Source organism: Hemibagrus wyckioides, linkage group LG19 (assembly GCF_019097595.1).
Source record: "Hemibagrus wyckioides isolate EC202008001 linkage group LG19, SWU_Hwy_1.0, whole genome shotgun sequence".
Classification (NCBI taxonomy): domain Eukaryota; kingdom Metazoa; phylum Chordata; class Actinopteri; order Siluriformes; family Bagridae; genus Hemibagrus; species Hemibagrus wyckioides.
Window position 1 is genome coordinate 735,238 of NC_080728.1, and position 19,248 is coordinate 754,485.

At 42.2% G+C, this 19,248-nt stretch overlaps 1 protein-coding gene across 16 annotated transcripts in view; it reads left to right on the forward strand.

Moving 5' to 3' along the window:
- The window catches only part of cacna1c (calcium channel, voltage-dependent, L type, alpha 1C subunit), a 181,172-nt gene that overhangs the window by 144,063 nt on the left and 17,861 nt on the right, over nucleotides 1–19,248 (forward strand). For all 16 annotated transcript variants that reach the window (XM_058417795.1, XM_058417797.1, XM_058417799.1 and 13 more), the window contains one exon: nucleotides 12,949–13,283. In XM_058417795.1, the coding sequence (XP_058273778.1) occupies nucleotides 12,949–13,283 (335 nt within the window). The remainder of the gene's footprint in view (nucleotides 1–12,948; nucleotides 13,284–19,248) is intronic.

Genomic DNA, 19,248 nt, shown 5'->3' on the forward strand with positions numbered 1-19,248 from the left:
ACATGCTGAAAAAAATACGCAAGAAAATGTTAAAATTGTACAAATTGTACAAAATTTATTTATTATTTAAAATAATGTCTAAAGGCGTTTTTTAAATTAATGCATGAAATAAAAAGCTTATTAATATAAATAAACCTGAAAAAGAACAAATAATCAATAAAATAAAAAGAAATAAATACGGTTGTGACTTACGAAGAAAGGCAGTAGCTCCCTGACATGAGGGAGATGGAGGGGAGGAGGAGGGGGGTTATTAGGGGGAAGGAGGAGACTCTTCCACCAAGGAAGACTGTTCTTCACTCGCTGCAGTCTCGACTGACTCACTAGCTTTAAATCTTTTAGAATCACTGGTACTACTGGCAGTTTCTTTAGCATCCTTTTTTACTAGAAAGCTGTTTAGAGACATTTGTTTTTGCCTACGCTTCAAAACTTCAAAAATGCGACACAACTTTGTCATTAAATAAATTTGTAGCACGCATAGCCACTGCCTTATTAGGGTGATGCTTCTCAATGTACGATGCAACAGTTTACCATGCTTTCAGCATCTCCCTTATTGTGCTGGAAGGTTGTTGCTCTGCTGAGGCTGTTATCTCCTCCTCCCCTGACAAAATCTCCTCCACAACTTCTTGCTGTGGAACAGAATGCAGCTCCATAAGCTCTTCGGTGGTCAGCTCCTGGTTATGCTCTTCCACAAGCTCATTGATGTCGTTTTTATCCACCTCCAGCCCCATGGTCTTGGCCAAAGACACAATCTCATCGACTACACTCTCCACAGGCACTGGCTCAAACCCCTCAAAGTCGCATTCGACAACGCTGTCCGGCCAAAGCTTTGTCCAAGAGACATAAAGGTTCTCTTGGTGACCCACTCCCATGCCTTGTCAATCATCTTGAGGCAGGCAACGATGTGGAAGTGGTCTTTCCAACGCTCTCTGAGGCCCTGTCCACACGAACGCAGGTATTTTTAAAACCGCAGCCTTTTTTATGCAGTTCGGCCGTTCGTCTACACACAAACGCAGCATCAGGTCACACCGAACATTTTTGAAAACTCCTGCCAGGGTGAAGTTTTTCAGGTTGCAGTGTTATCGTGTACACAGTGAAACCGGAGATTTTTGGCTTGTGAACAGGGTTGCCAGATTGGACTTAACTCAACTACAGCTTAAAACCGACCCATTTCAAAAAATACCAGCCCAAAATGCAGACTGCTATAAGTAATACAATAACAAACAGTTATAACAGTTAATAACTTTGTGATATTGGCTTAATGAGTACAACGATTACAACAACGACTCTCCTGAACCTTACTGGCTAAACTGAACCATATAATTAAAACGTCAACATTACATATTACACTTTACTGTAAAGTGTGTTTTAATAGAAAATTATTAAAATATCATGATTATAGTTAAAAATAAAAACCTGCCTCTGGCATAAAAATCTAGCCCGCCCAATGATTTTTTTCCTGGTGAGACGTGACCAAAAGAAGCCCAATTGGGCAGAAATGCACCCAATCTGGCAACACTGCTTGTGAAGTTGGCGTCTCAGGCTTCTGATTGGCCAACATGGCTTTACAGTTGAGATTATATTGCCACCTGTTGGTTTGGCATGCTCTTGACAACACTTCAGACCGCGTTTTTGCGTTTTCATGTAGACAAGATTTTTTTTAAAAATGGAGGAAAAACTCCCATGTTTGTGTGGACTAGGCCTGAGAGTGAGATTGGTCCCTTCAGTCACCTCAAGACAATGCTAGAAAAGCACTTTAGTGTAGAGCTTTTTAAAGTTTGAAATGACCTGCTGGTCCATGGGCTGGAATAAAGGAGTGGTGTTGGGAGGCAGGAACTGAATCTTGATGAATTTCAATTTTTCAAGGAGGTCATCATCTGGGTCTGCAGGAGGGGCAGGAGTGTTGTCCATAACAAGGAAGACACAGAGTTGCAGATTCATCTCAAGCAAATATTTTTTCACAGAAGGACCAAACACTTCATTGATCCAATTAGTAGAAAGGTCACATGTCACCCAAGCCTTGTTGTTGGACCTCCACATCACATTTAGCCTGATCTTCTGGACTTTACACTTCTTAAAGGCTCGTGGATTTTCTGAATGGTAAACGAGCAGTGGTTTAACTTTCAAATCGCCACTTGCATTGGCACAAAACAGCAGTGTGAGACAGTCTTTCGTTGGCTTGTGGCCAGGCAATGCATTCTCCTCTGCTGTTATATAGGTTCGCTTTGGCATCTTCTTCCAGAAGAGACTCATCTCATCGCAATTAAAAACCTACTGCAACAGGTAACCCTCAGAATCCACAAGCTTTTTCAAGTTGTCGATGAAGTTTACTGCTGCATTTATGTCAGAGGTTGCTGCTTCGCCGTGCCTCACAACGCTGTGGATACTGGTTCTTCTCTTAAACTTCTCGAACCACCCACGGCTTGCCTTGAATGCTTCTTCTTTGTCTGTTGATGATCCTGGCATCTTCTTAACAAGGTCAGTGAAAATCACTTTCGCCTTCTCACAAATGATGTTCTCGTTAATACAAAACCTTGCATTTGCTTCTTGTTGATCCATATTAGAAGCAACCTTTCAACATCGTTGAGAATACGTGGCCGTTGTGTAGATATTCTTGTCACTCCCTTTGAAGCATCTATCTCCTTAATCTTGTCCATGTTCTTGAGAATAGTGCAAATCGTTCATGTAGACCGATTGTATGGGCATGCTATGTCAGCTACGCTCGCACCTTGTTCTCGCTTCTCAATGATTTCACATTTCACTTCTACAGTGATTTTTCTTATCGTGGCTTTTTCTTCGGGGACATTCTTGCAAGTGTTATTAAACTTTCCACAAAAAAAAAAAATCACAAGTAATGCATCTGACTAGAAGTTTAGAAAAATGTACGATCACAAGTGACACTAAGATAATGGCGGAATGAATGCTAAACAGACTAATTGCAGAGAAGCCACCTCACATTGTCTCATCGTCACTCATTATGCGAAACATCGCTCATTAAGCAAGTAATTTTTTTTACAACTTGTTTTGCTTGTTATGCGAATCACTCGTTATGGGAGGTGCTCGTTAAGCAATGTTTGACTGTATTGGGACACTAGTGGAAACTCTGCATGGAGCGTATTTCGATCCCTAACATGTCACCTGATATGACCTAGGTATAAAGCATACCAAGATAGCAAGCAAACCACGTGAATCTATCCATGGCAGTCCCAAGGGTCATGTCCACACAGATCTATCCCCAGCAACAGTGTGCACCACCAAGTGACCTAAGTGGTGAAACTGGATCAGGCAGGTCCAGAAAGAAGAAGCAGTCACACTGGGAACTCAGAACACCGGGAGCTTGGGAGTGGCATGTATAGCTCAACAGAGAAAGAGAGAGGATATTCGGCTTTCGGGTGAAATTTCAGGATGCACCTAAGATGCACTATAACCTTTACAGGTGAACTTAATTTGACCTTCTGTACACTTTTGAATGCACATGTCCAACTGTTCAGTGTTTCAGTACTTTTTGCAGAACTTGCTGTTCTCTAACAAGGTGCTTAACGGCAAAATTCACAACTGGTGTTTGATCCATGAATCCACCAATAAATTTTCTGGTTCCATTAGAATTGGTATTTAAACAGTCCTCTTCATCATGCTGTTCACATTTTGACATCATGAGACCAAGACGACACCTAACAGTTGATCAACAGTACCTCGCCATTGCGAGGCATCAAACAGGATGTTCTCAGAGGGAAGTGGCCAATGAGCTTAGAGTGTCACAGAGTGTCATCAGCAGATTGCGACAGAGATACAGAGAGACTGGAAGAGTCACAGAAAGGCATAGAAGTGGATTTCCTTTGGCCACATCCCACGTTGATGACCGCTTCACAGTGCCCTGCAGAACCGGATGATGAATGCCACTCAACTCCAGGCACAATTAAGGGAGGTGAGAGGCACCCAGGTGACCATTCAAAACCTGCAAGGGTACCTGACCACACCACCAGGCACAGGCATCATCGTTTTGCATTGGCCAGGGAGCATTTATGCTGGACGAGGGACCAGTGGGCCTCAGTGCTGTTTTCTGATGAAAGTCAATTCATGTTGAGCAGAAATGATGGCCGCCAACGATGTTGGAGACATCAAGGAGAGTGCTATGCATCAGCCACTGTTGTCACCAGACAAGCCTTTGGTGGTGGTGTGGTGTTACAGTCTGGGCAGGTGTGTCTACTCAATACAGTACTGCCCTACATCTTGTGAATGGTACAGTGACAAGCCAATACTACCTGAATAACATTAATCCAGTCATTGTGCCCCTGCATGAACAACACAGGCCTAATTTCATCTTCATGGACGACAATGCTCCAGCTCATCGAGGTCGCATCATTAGAGAACGGCTGCTGGAGGCTGGGGTACCTCAAATGGAGTGGTACTGTACTTTCTCCAGACCTGAATCCCAAACCTCTGGGATCAGCCGAGTTGCCGTGTAGAGGCTCGTAACCCTGCACCCCAGAACCTCAATGACCTGAGGGCCGCCCTTCAAGAAGAGTGGAATGCCATGCCTCAGCAATAAGTTGACTCATGAACAGCATGAGACGTTGTTGTCAAGCTGTAATTGATGGTCAAGGGCACATGACCTTGGTGGGTCTCATCAGCAAGAACGATGAGTCAGTGTATAGAGAGGAGGTACAACAACTAGCAGCCTGGTGTAAAGTCAATAACCTGTCTCTGAACGTTGACAAGACTAAAGAGATGGTTGTTGACTTTAGGAGAGCAAAGAGTGACCATTCTCCACCAAACATCGATGGGTCCATCATGGAGATCGTCAAGAGCACCAGATTCCTTGGTGTTCACCTGGTTGGAGGACCTCACCTGGTCACTCAACACCAGCTCCATCACCAGGAAAGCCCAGCAGCATCTCTATTTCCTGCGAAGGCTAAGGAAGGCTCATCTTCCACCTCCCATCCTGACCACCTTCTACAGAGGGACCATCAAGAGCATCCTGAGCAGCTGCATCACTGCCTGGTTTGGGAATTGCACCGTCTCGGACTGCAAGACCCTTCAGCGTATAGTGAGGACAGCTGAGAAGATCATCGGAGTCTCCCTTCCCTGTATCACAGACATTTACTCCACACGCTGCATCTGCAAAGCTAACAGCATTGTGGATGATCCCACACACCCCACACACCCCTCACACACACTCTTCACCCTTCTGCCATCCAGTAAGAGGTACCGAAGCATTCGGACCCGCACAACCAGACTGTTAAACAGTTTCTTCCCTCAGGTAATCAGTCATCTCAACAGAGAACTGAGCTGAACTGGACACACACACACACACATAAATCCAAGAGCTGATCTCAGAGGAGAACTGAACTGTGCTGGACACAGACACACACACATAACACACACCAAAAAAAAAAAAAAAAGAACTGTGCTGGACATAGTCAGACACATACACACACACACACTAAATTGTCCTGTTTGCACGCACATGCCACTTTACATTTATATATATATTTATATTAATCCTGTTTACGTGTCGCTTTAATATCTGCAGTCACTGTATACACTGTTCTTTGCACATTGTCTTGTTCATTGCACAAAGTCGGTCTATATGTTGTTTATCTGCCCTGTCTTGTTTTGTCTTGTCTAGTTCTTAAAGACTGCACCTTAAGTATAATTTTTTTTTTATCTCTGTTATAGCTCTATGTTTGTCTGCGTCACTGTACTTTGTCTGTGTTCTGTGTAGCACCTCTGGTCTAGGAGGAATGTTGTTTCACTTCACTGTGTACTGCATCTGCTACAGTCTTATGCAAAAGTTTAGGCACCCCTTGATAAATAACAGATTTTGGTAATTTTTTAATTGAAAAGATGTTAACACAGTCTCTCTTGGAAATGGAAAAAATGCACAATATTTTCAGCAAACATTGATGCATAGTTACTTCTTATGCCATAAATTGAACAAAGATAAAAATAAAAACATTATTGTGGCACTGTGCAAAAGTTTGGGCACCCTACATAATCAGTACTTAGTAACACCTCCTCTGGCAGATATCACAGCTTGCAAACGCTTTTTATAGCCAGCTAAAAGTCTTTCAATTCTTGTACTTGGGATTTTCTCCCATTCTTCCTTGCAAAAGGCTTCTAGTTCTGTAATATTCTTTGGTCGTCTTGCATGCACAGCTCTTTTAAGATCTACCCACAAATTTTCAATGATGTTTAAATCAGGGGACTGTGATGGCCATTCCAAAACCTTCAGCTTGCGTCTCTTTAGGTATTCCATAGTGGATTTCGAGGTATGTTTAGGATCATTGTCCTGTTGTAGAAGCCATCCTCTTTTCAGCTTCAGCTTTTTTACAGATGGTGTGATGTTTGCTTCCAGAATTTGCTGGTATTTAGTGGAATCCATTCTTCCCTCCACCTGTGCAATGTTTCCTGTGCCACTGGCTGCAACACAACCCCAAAGCATGATAGATCCACCCCCATGCTTAATAGTTGGCAAGGTGTTCTTTTCATGAAATGCTGCTCCTTTTTTTCTCCAAACAAGCCTTTGCTGATTGTGGCCAAAGAGTTCTATTTTAACTTCATCAGTCCACAGCACTTGTTTCCAAAACGCATCAGGCTTCTGTAGATGTTCTGTTGCATACTTCTGACGTTGGATTTTATGATGGGGACGCAGGTAAGGTTTTCTTCTGCTGACTCTTCCATGAAGGTCTTGTCTGTGCAAGCATCGCTGCACAGTGGAACGGTGCACCACCACTCCTGAGTCTGCTAAATCTTCCTGCAGGTTTTTTGCAGTGAAATGGGGGTTTTGATTTGTCTTTCTGACCAGCATACGAGCAGTTCTCTCCGAGAGTTTTCTTGGTCTTCCAGATCTTATCTTGACCTCCACAGTTCCCCTGAACTGCCAACTCTTAATTACATTTCTCACTGTGGAAACTGCAAGCTGACAACGCTTTGCTATCCTCTTGTAGCCTTCTCCTGCATTGTGGGCATCAATAACTTTCAGTTTCAGAGTCTTACACAGCTGCTTAGAGGAACCCATGGTTGTTGAGTGTCCGCAAGTGTGTGCACAAGGTTTGAAGAGTCAAAGTATTTGTAAAGCTTTGAAATTGGCATTTACTAATGACAGCTGGTGCCATGCATCAGATCTAACGAGCTGATTAAGGTCTGAAACCTTGTAAAAAGAATCTGAGACTCTGGAACTCTTAGAGTGCCCAAACTTTTGCACAGTGCCATAATAATGTTTTTATTTTTGTTCAATTTATGGCATAAGAAGTAACTATGCATCAATGTTTGCTGAAAATATTGTGCATTTTTTCCATTTCCAAGAGAGACTGTGTTAACATCTTTTCAATTAAAAAATCACCAAAATCTGTTATTTATCAAGGGGTGCCTAAACTTTTGCATAAGACTGTATATATGGTTGAAGTGACAATAAAGCTTCTTTGACTTTTTTTGACTTTGACATGACAGATTATTGAGACATTGAGATTTTTTGTTGTGGTATACCCACCACTGTTGTTGGCTTTTGATTCAATAAATTGTTTGAGATGAGGAAATCACCATTGCAGCTTCTACTTAAATGCCCTACTTTCATGATAGAAGAATTATTTCATTTTTACATTTCCATAAATTTCACCCAAAACCAAATATCTTTAACTTTTTATGAGCAGTATAATATACATATATATACACTATATTGCTAAAAGTATTCGCTCACCTGCCTTGACTCGCATATGAACTTAAGTGACGTCCCATTCCTAATCCATAGGGTTCAATATGATGTCGGTCCACCCTTTGCAGCTATAACAGCTTCAACTCTTCTGGGAAGGCTGTCCACAAGGTTTAGGAGTGTGTTTATGGGAATTTTTGACCATTCTTCCAGAAGCGCATTTGTGAGGTCACACACTGATGTTGGATGAGAAGGCCTGGCTCTCAGTCTCCGCTCTAATTCATCCCAAAGGTGTTCTATCGGGTTGAGGTCAGGACTCTGTGCAGGCCAGTCAAGTTCATCCACACCAGACTCTGTCATCCATGTCTTTATGGACCTTGCTTTGGTCACTGGTGCACAGTCATGTTGGAAGAGGAAGGGGCCAGCTCCAAACTGTTCCCACAAAGTTGGGAGCATGGAATTGTCCAAAATGTCTTGGTATGCTGAAGCATTCAGAGTTCCTTGCACTGGAACTAAGGGGCCAAGCCCAGCTCCTGAAAAACAACCCCACACCATAATCCCCCCTCCACCAAACTTTACACTTGGCACAATGCAGTCAGACAAGTACCGTTCTCCTGGCAACCGCCAAACCCAGACTCGTCCATCAGATTGCCAGATGGAGAAGCGCGATTCGTCACTCCAGAGAACGCGTCTCCACTGCTCTAGAGTCCAGTGGCGGCGTGCTTTACACCACTGCATCCGACGCTTTGCATTGCACTTGGTGATGTATGGCTTGGATGCAGCTGCTCGGCCATGGAAACCCATTCCATGAAGCTCTCTGCGCACTGTTCTTGAGCTAATCTGAAGGCCACATGAAGTTTGGAGGTCTGTAGCGATTGACTCTGCAGAAAGTTGGCGACCTCTTCGCACCATGCGCCTCAGCATCCGCTGACCCCGCTCCGTCAGTTTACGTGGCCTACCACTTCGTGGCTGAGTTGCTGTCGTTCCCAAACACTTCCACGTTCTTATAATACAGCTGACAGTTGACTGTGGAATATTTAGGAGCGAGGAAATTTCACGACTGGATTTGTTGCACAGGTGGCATCCTATCACAGTTCCACGCTGGAATTCACTGAGCTCCTGAGAGCGACCCATTCTTTCACAAATGTTTGTAAAAACAGTCTGCATGCCTAGGTGCTTGATTTTATACACCTGTGGCCATGGAAGTGATTGGAACACCTGATTCTGATTATTTGGATGGGTGAGCGAATACTTTTGGCAATATAGTGTATATATATATATATATATATATATATATATATATATATATATAGCCTGACAGTATGTATTGTGAAAAAATGCAGTAGCAGCGGTTGAAGTAGTGCAAATGGAGATAAACGTAGCAGCGGATGAAATATTATAACGGAGGTCGAGGTAGTGCAATAAGTAATGAACATTATTTTGTGAGTCTGTTCACACAGGTGAGTGTGTGTGTGTGTGTGTGTGTGAGAGAGAGAGTTTTGTACAGTTCAGTCCTGGGTGTTGAGGAGCCTGATGGGTTGAGGGAAGAAGCTGTTCAACAGTCTGGTTGTGAGGGCCTGAATGCTCCGGTACCTCTTTCCAGACGGCAGGAGGGTGAAGAGTGTGTGTGAGGGGTATGTGGGGTGTGTAAGAGTGTGTGTGAGGGGTGTGTGGGGTGTGTAAGAGTGTGTGTGAGGGGTGTGTAAGAGTGTGTGTGAGGGGTGTGTGGGGTCATCCACAATGCTGTTGGCTTTGTGGATGCAGTGTGTAGTGTAAATGTCAGTGATAGAGGGGAGAGAGACTCCAATGATCTTTTCAGCTGTCCTCACTATCCGCTGCAGGGTCTTGCGATCTGAGACGGATTAATTCCCAAACCAGGCAGTGATGCCTTCTGCCATCTGGAAAGAGGTACCTAAGCATTCGACCTAAGCTGTTGAACAGCTTCTTCCCTCAGGCAATCAGGTATCTCAACAGAGAACTGAGCTGAGCTGGACACTGAAACATACACACGCACGCACACACAACTGAGAACTGTGTTCTCAACAGAGAACTGAACTGTGCTGGTCATGGACACACACACAACACACACACACAACTGAGAACTGTGTTCTCAACAAAGAACTGTACTGTGCTGGACACGGACTAGGGATGCAACAATACAGTTAACCCACGGTTCAATACGTATCGCAGTTTTACCCACAGTTTTTGGTTCGGTTCGGTTCGGTTGGCTTGGCAAATTAAATGGTTTTTTTTTTCATTATTCTTTGCTTAGGTGACAGAAAAAGTATGTTAAGAAGAAAAAAACTGGTTTTAGTTGCAATTCTCTATTTTACTTGAATGCAACAATCAACTTACACAATGAAAGTGGACCTTAAATAGTGAGATATAAAAATTAGCACTTGTATGACTTTATTACAGGAGATGGGTTTGGAGGATGGCACTCTTTATTCCCAATCCTCTCTGTAATGACCAGTCACTGTGAGATAACTCTCTGTTGCCCCCGAGGTCCAACTATTTGTTATTAGAGCAAGGCTTTGTGCTTTAGTGTTTTCAAAGTGTTTTCAATTTTTTTTGCGCGTTTTTTCGTAGAGGTCGGGAAAAAATGCTGTGTCGGTAGTGTGTAATGCGGTTTGAGCACTTTTATAAGCTGCCGAAAGCCCACATCACCACATCAGCCCAAAACGGCTGCAAATCTTTACCAATTATTATATTATAATTATTTTTTGTATCTCTCTGAATCAGTTGTGTCTGAATGCTGGGAATCAGTTGACAGCAGATAGAACGCCAGCATTTTACAAGTCATTTCTACTGTGGGCTTGCCGCTGCCACCAGAATGAACTGTCGCACATGATAAAGGCAAGCTGAGAGTACTCCCCAACACACCTGGCACCCCAGTCTGTGACAAGCTACACACTCTTCTCTGCCGTCATCACCACCGCCAACAACTCCTGTTTCAGTTCTTCCACCTTCCACCAAGCCCATGGAGATCGGTCATTGTCACCTGCCACCAATTGAGAAGGAAAGGTGCTGGGCAAATGGACTATGTCTATATTGTGGAGAGGCAAGACACATCTCACTCTCCTGCCTGGCAAAGTAATAGTTGATTGTCCCTGATCATCTTCGGTCTTAAATCCTCCAGTGGTTCCACAGCTCCCACCTGTTTTGTCACCCTGGCATTGTCCACACCCTGTCAGTCCTCCAGTAGCATTTTTCTGGTCATCATTCAAGAAAGACATCCAGGACTTCCAAGACATCCATGGCTGCCTGTCATGTTTGTGCACAGCAGAAGACACCCAGGGTTCCTCCAGCCAGCTTTCTCTGCCTTCTCCTTGCTCTCAAGCTCCTCAAGTATGCTCTCAAAACCTATGGACTTTGTCACTGGCCTACCTCTGTCTGCCGGGCACACCGCCCTCCACTCAGTGGTTGACAGATTGTCTAAAATTGTCTAACAAGCGCTGTCCACCAATTCCTTATTGTATCAGTGAGAGGGTCTGGAGAAGTAAGAAAGTGATGCAGGCATGAGGGCTTCAAAAAAAGTGTCCAACCACAACTCCACCCTCAGTGGTTGAGAGTGATAACATCCAAACATTCCAGTTCACCAAAACACCGAAACCTTCATATCTGCAACTATACCTAAGAAAACTATTCATAAAAGGCTTAATAAATGAGTTTTCAGGCTGGACTTAAACACTGAAACTATGTCTGAGTCCTGAACACTAATTGGAAGACTGTTCAATAACTGTGGGGCTTTGTAAATAAAAGCTCTGTCCCATGCTGTAGCCTTTATTACTTGAGGTTACTGAGGTGCTAGAGCAACACCTGCTGAACTGCAACTGAATATTGAAGACTTCCACCCCCTTGCAGCATGGAGTGAAGGGTATAAGCCTGCACTCAAGGTCACTTTTTAGATTAAACAGACAAAGATTAAACCCAGTGCTCACAAAAGCTTATGGAACTGGCCTGCTAAGATGAGAAAACATTCATTGATTCATCTCCCTTGAATGATATAGCTATATGTCTTGGAAAACAGAGGAGGTTTTTTCATTAAATGACAGCTGAATATTTATTAAATAATGATAAATCAACCAATCCATTGTAATCTTTCTTCAGCTAAGATCACAAATCTAGATATGTACAATGCTTACACTTCTTTAGTATCAGGTAGAGGAATAAGTGGAAGACTTTAACTTGTAGTGCTGTCAGTACTGTGCTGCTGCTGAAATACTGAAAGAATGTAATGACTGAAATGAAATCATGTATGTTATTCCTGTATCATGCCATGTATCAGTTTAGCTATTCAGCTACAACCTTTTCTAGGATCTTGGAGATAAGTAAAGGTTTAATACTGACATGTAGTTTTAGTTTTTAATTTATAGTCTTATTTTATTTATTGTAAGATTTGTACCTCATGTACATTAAATACTTTCCTTATGTTTTTGTTTATGATTAGCTCAGACAACAAAGATCATTTTACTATGGTGGAGCCTACAGTATGTGACACCTCATGGTAGCTAGCAGATGGTCAGTTAACCTGTTACTGTGCTTCCTGGCCTCAGTTCTTGGATTTTTATAGATTAACTAGCCCTGTTCTAGAACTCTCAGCTGTGTATTCTACAAAAATGAGAGCTAAGAAGGGCAGACCTGTTTAACACTGAAATCAGAGAGGAATGGCAAACCTGTGGGTGAGCGCTAGCTTTGGTTTTGTGACTGTGCTGCCAAATTGTTGCCCATTCACCACATTGGGGATTCCTTTTCTCTGATTATAGGGGATTATTTATGTTTATGTCACCTAGATCTTCCTTTACATACTGCTCACTCAGTTATTAGTCAAAATAGATGAAAGGACAAGAAGAAAACATGTCAGGGAGCTGCCAAGTGGCCTACAGCAACATTCAAGTAACTGCAGGAATTTTTGCAACTAAAGGTCACTTCCATGCATGTGACTATGCATGTCTGAGCTATGGTGTAGCATGGCTAGATGGAAGCCTTTACCCATTTCAGATGGTTTGGTGCAATAAAAGATAGTATATTTCAAAAAGAACATAATACCAGTGGTGAAACATAGTGGTGATAGCATCAAGCAATGGGGCTAAATGTTCCTCAGACATGTCACTGCAAAGTGGTAAAAAATTGCTATGCTGTAGAAAAAAACTATTTTCTCTCCTTATTACAGCAAATGTACCGTTAATATAAAGTGAAGGAGAATCTGGCTATTTTGTTATTGATTGATAATTCATGTAGGTTTGTGGTGTGGCTGTTTATTTACAGTGTGGTGATCAAGTCTGTTGTTCTCTGCACAGCGGTCAGATGGTTTCTTTAGAAACCACATCAACTATTATCATCAGAGTGATGACTGCACCGATTTCCCCCAATCCTTCACCAGTCAGCGGCCACTGCACATCAGCAAGTCAGGCAGCCCTGGAGAGGGCAAGTCTCCATCTCGTGAGAAATTAGTGGACTCTACCTTCACACCAAGCAGCTATTCCTCCTCAGGTTCCAATGCTAACATCAACAATGCCAACAACACATCAATCAGCCTTTGCTACCCATCCATTACCACTGTGGATGGGCACACCAGGCCACTGTACATACCTGTACATCTCCCGTGCTCTTCATGGTCCTTCCCCAATAAAAGGTATGGTCAACAAGGAAGTATAATACTGTTGTAAGTGACTGAAAAAGTATGAAGGGAATCTTGAAGGGTATTATGTCTTATATGACCCTGGGTATTACTGATGGTAGGGAATGACATGCCACTCTCACATGCCTTGTTGACATCTTGGGATGGTGGCTTTTATGTGCTTATTCTTAATATTATTTTGTTTCTCCATCTGCAGTAAACCTAAATCAATGCTTTTATATTTGGTCCAACCAAGTTCAGAACATAAATTTCAGTGTATCAGGAAAACAATACTCAGAAATATAGAAGGGTGGAAACAAATTTGTAATAGTCTTTTGTTTAAATATGAAAAATAGAAATATAGAAGTAGAAATATGCTGGCAGGAAATAGGAAACACCATCTCACCATCCATGTTATACAAAGGAATAAGACTAAAGTGGCTGGTATAGAGAGAACTCATTTTAAATATATTTATATCTTGAGACAGAAAAACCTACATGGGTCAAGTGGATTTTAATTGTTATTCCTCTATTTTTCTTGTATACTTTGGAACAACTTTGCCATACTTCACCATTTCAACATATAATAATACACAGGACTACATGAAGTGCAATACACAAAAGTGTGAGATGATTACAAGGCAATAAATACACAAAACAGAACAATAGTACACACAAAGAAATGGGCTGTAAACTGTAGCTGTAAACTTTAAAAAAAAAAAAAAAACTGCCACCATATCTATGAACAATTAATTAACCCCTAACTTGTTCCCACTGTAAAAAAAAAGAAAGAATTGCACTTAGACTAGCTCTTACACCATTACACTTTACTCCTCTAGCACTCAATTAAAAATCTTGTATCGTCGTACTACTAACCACTTTCCTTTTCTTTGACCCTGGTCGGTATGTCACTGTGAATCGAAAGCGGGTGACAAAGAGGGTGAACATATATATATATATATATATATATATATGTATGTATATATATATATGTTGGACAATGAACAATTGGACAATGAAAGTGAAACACTGGCCAATTTAGTGTTGGAGGTTTCATGGCTAAATTTGACCAGCCTGGTGGCCAATCTTCATTGATTGCACATTCCACCAGTAAGAGCAGAGTGTGAAGGTTTAATTAGCAGAGTAATAGCACAGTTTTGCTTAAAATATTGCAATGCACACAACATTATGGGAGACATATCAGAGTTCAAAAGAGGACAAATTGTTGGTGCACGTCTCGCTGGTGCATCTGTGACTAAGACAGCAAGTCTTTGTGATGTATCAAGAGCCACGGTATCCAGGGTAATGTCAGCATACCACCAAGAAGGACGAACCACATCCAACAGGAGTAACTGTGGACACAAGAGGAAGCTGTCTGAAAGGGATGTCCGGGTGCTAACCCGGATTGTATCCAAAAAACATAAAACCACAGCTGCCCAACTCACTGCAGAATTAAATGTCCACCTCAACTCTCCTGTTTCCACCAAAACTGTCCGGCGGGAGCTCCACAGGGTCAATGTACATGGCCAGGCTGCTATAGCCAAACCTTTGGTCACTTGTGCCAATGCTAAACATCAGTTTCAATGGTGCCAGCAGTGAAAATCTTGGGCTGTGGACAATGTGAAACATGTATTGTTCTCTGATGAGTCCACCTTCACTGTCTTTCCCACATCCGGGAGAGTTACGGTGTGAAGCCCCAAAGAAGCGTAACACCCAGACTGTTGCATGCCCAGAGTGAAGCATGGGGGTGGATCAGTGATGGTTTGGGCTGCAATATCATGGCATTCCCTAGGCCCAATACTTGTGCTGGATGGGCGCATCACTGCCAAGGACTACCGAACCATTCTGGAGGACCATGTGCACCCAGTGGTTCAAACATTGTATCCTGTAGGTGGTGCCGTGTATCAGGATGATAATGCACCAATACACACAGCAAGACTGGTGACAGAGTGGTTTGATGAACATGAAAGTCAAGTTGAACATCTCCCATGGTCTGCACAGTCACCAGATCTAAATATTATTGAGCCACTTTGGGGTGTTTTGGAGGAGCGGGTCAGGAAACGTTTTCCTCCACCAGCATCACGTAGTGACCTGGCCACTATTTGAATGGCTCAAAATCACTCTGGCCACTGTGCAGGACTTGTATTTGTCATTCCCAAGACAAATTGATGCTGTATTGGCCGCAAAAGGAGGCCCTACACCATACTAATGAATTATTGTGGTCTAAAACCAGGCGTTTCAGTTTCATTGTCCAACCCCTGTACACACACACATTATATTTATATATATATATATATATATATATATATATATATATATATATATATATATATATATATATATATATATATATATATTCTGTTTTTGTGATCAATGACTACCTGAACTAAATCCAGTTGTCATTCTGTCAATGCTTCTTTAATAGATAATAGTTTGTGGTTGCCCACATTGTAGTTTGCCTAGGCTGGAGTGAGTTTTTATAAGTAAAAGGCACATGGGAACAGTTTTGTGGGCTCTTCCTGTTGTTCGGAGAGGACTGCCCAGATTAGGCAGCTAGAGGCATCCACTTCTACAACAAAAGACACATTAGGGTTTGGATGTCTGAGGATGGGGACTGTAGTAAAACAGGAATTTAGCATCTCAAAGGCTGTTTTAGCAGTTTCTGTCCAGAGGAGCTTTTTGGGGTTTCCTCACAGGAGGGTGGTAATAGGGGACCCCACAAAACTGTAGTTTCAAATGGATCAACAATAAAAAAAAGCTTGCAAACCCCAGGAAGTGTTGTAGTTCACAGTCATAGGCAGAGGCCATTTAGTGACCACCCACACCTTGCTTAGGTCCATCTCCACTTCTTCCTGAGTGATGACATATCCCAAGAACATGACAGTCCTTTGTACTTTGCATTTTTCTGCATTTCGATAGAATTGGTGATGGAGGAGACAAATGCGGAAAGTGCATTCTGGTCTTATAGGTTGGCTGGGTAAATGAGGATGTCATCAATGTAAACTATGATGTAGAGGTTGTGTAAGTCTCTGAATATTTTATTGAAGAATGCCTGAGAAACAGCGAGCATGTCAGTCAGGTCATAAGGCATTACAATGTACTCATAATGCCATCTGGTGGTGTAGAAGGCAGCTTTCCATTCATCTCCCTTTTTCATCCAAATTAAATTGTAAGCACTTCTCAAATCCAATTTCATGAAGATTTGTGCCTCTCAAAGCTGTTTTAATGTGCCTGGGACTGGTGGGAGCGGGTAATGATAGACCACTGTAATGGTGTTGAGGCCCTGATACTCAATGCAAGGTCGAATCCTCCATCCATCTTCTCTACAAATAAGAACCTCGCAGAGGTGGGGGAAAGGGGGCGGTCATATGTAGCCGGCTGCCTGGGCTTCTTCTATTTAATCCTACATGGATTGGTTTTCTGGGATAGAGAGAGGCTTGGCATTTTGGAAGTATGTCATTGGGCAGTAAGTCTATGGAACGGTCCCAATGGTGATGGTAATTTGGTGGCCTTCTCCATAATAAAAATCTCCCTAAGTCATGATATTCCTCTGGAACACTTGGGCATACATGAGATTGGGGGCTCTCTACAGAAGTAGTCAGACATGGACAGGGCACTGGGGGATTTTGAAGACAGTGGCATAGGCGATTCACAGTATTAGCACAGACAGAGGCAAAAATGCAGCTGGCATTCCGGAGAAACACAGGTCCATCCCAGCTGCATGGACTCCCCTTTCTTCTCCCTGATGGAGTTGAAGTCCTCCCCGTAAATTAGATTGGTCTGTAGGGAACCACCAGGGCATTACTGATGCAGGTGGTTTCCCTGTGAGCAGTGACATGATGAATGCCTACCTAGTACTTGTAGGGATCAGGCTGAAAAAAAGATGTTGCAGTGCCATAGAAAGCCTTGACAGGAACCTATCAAATTTTTCTGGGAGTGCCATACAAACCACCTCACTGTGTGGAGGTGGTTGTGGTTATGGCACAGTGGGCACCTGTTGAGGCTGCTGATTGCTCCTGATAGGCCTGTATCATTTCTCCCTGGTGTGCGACAATGGCCTAAAGCTATGCAATATCCGCTGGATTCATCTCAGGTGAAATAATCTGCAATGAAGCACTTGGGGCAGGAAATCTCAAACCCATGTGCAGATTTTAATAAACACACAGCTTTAATAAGCACACAGAACTTTTTACTTTTGGGTAGTAACCCAGAAACAGTTCAATACTCAGGCAAAGGCTCCCTCTGGCAGCAGGGAAGGGGTGTTATCAGTCGGGGTCTGACCATCAATGGTTTCTAGGTCCGGTGAATGTCCACCGAACTACTTCACATACAGCCGAAACAATTAGCTGAATTATTCAGCTGGAAATATTCATGTCAGATCAGTAGCTTACAAACTAATACATAGCAAGCAGCTTACAACACCTATTACCTGAGAGTGGCTATTTTGAGTATATTTTGAGTAGTTTCTATTTTATATATATATATATATATTTGAGGGTATATATATTGTATAAACTTATATATACAGTTGTGCTCATAAGTTTACATACCCTGGCAGAATTTATGATTTCTTGGCAATTTTTCAGAGAATATAAATGATAACACAAAAACTTTTCTTTCAAATTCAAATTCAAATTTTTATTTGTCACATACGAAATCATACACAGTACGACATGTAGTGAAATGCCTTTTATGACTGTCTTACATGAAAGAGGAAAGAGTAAAAAAAGAAAATGTGTGGACATGAAAAGATAGGGGATATAGTTAAGCAGTATAGGGAAAAATAGGGAGAAAAAAAAAGTTAAAATGGTAAACTTGAAAATCAACTGTCAGATATGCATATGCAAATATATGTCTATTTATGTATATATACCAAATATAAGTGTAAAAATATAAAAACAAAAACAAAATATATATATATATATATATATATATATATATATATATATATATATATATATATATAGTACAATATAGTATATGTATAGTATGTGTGAAGAATAAAACAATATAAATAAATATATGTGTAGACTCTATAATGTACAGAAGATACAGTATATGAATATATGTAGATAAAAAGGTCAACATTGAAATGGTGTTGCAAAAGAGTATAGTATGTACAGTGTGCATATGTAAGATAAATATATAAATATATTGTAGAAGTGTATATGAGGCAAAATATAATGTCCAGTTTAACAGGGAGTAAAGTGACAGTGCAGTGCACACAAAGATGTACAGAGAAGATGTACAGTGAGTGTTATTGTGTGTACAGAGTAGTGCAGTATTAGCATGTGCAACAATCAGCTGAGGTAGAATGTTATGTTATGTTGTGTGGGGGTAAGACCAGAGAGTCCAGATCCTAGGTGTACTGGTTGAGGGCTTGAATGGCCTGCGGGAAGAAGCTCCTTCTCATTCTCTCTGTGTTCGCCTTCAAGGAACAGAAACGTTTCCCTGACCTCAACAGAGAGAAGAGTCCATTGTTGGGATGGCTGAGGTCCTTCATTATCTTGCTGGCTTTGGTCCAGCACTGTTTGCTGTATATGGTGTCCAGGTCAGGAAGCTTGGTGCGGATGGTGCGCTCAGCTGATCACACCACCCTCTGGAGAGCTTGCCTGTCCTGTTTGGTGCTGTTCCCAAACCAGGCAGTGATACTTCCCATCAGGATGCTCTCAGTGGTGCAGGTGTAGAATGTCTTTAGCACCTTTTAGGGCAGTTTAGGGCAGAAAGTCCTTCAGGCATCTGAGATGATAAAGACACTGCCGGGCCTTCTTCACCAGTGTTAACATGACAGGACCATGTCAGGTCCTGCGTGATTTAGACACCTAGGTATCTAGGAAACTGTCCACTCTCTCCACTGGGGTCCCGTTGATGGTGAGGGGCTGGTAATTCCTCTCCTGCTTTGTGCTAAAGTCCACTATCAGCTCCTTAGTCTTGCTGACGTTCAGGAGGAGATTGTTGACCTGGCACCATGTCTCCAGGT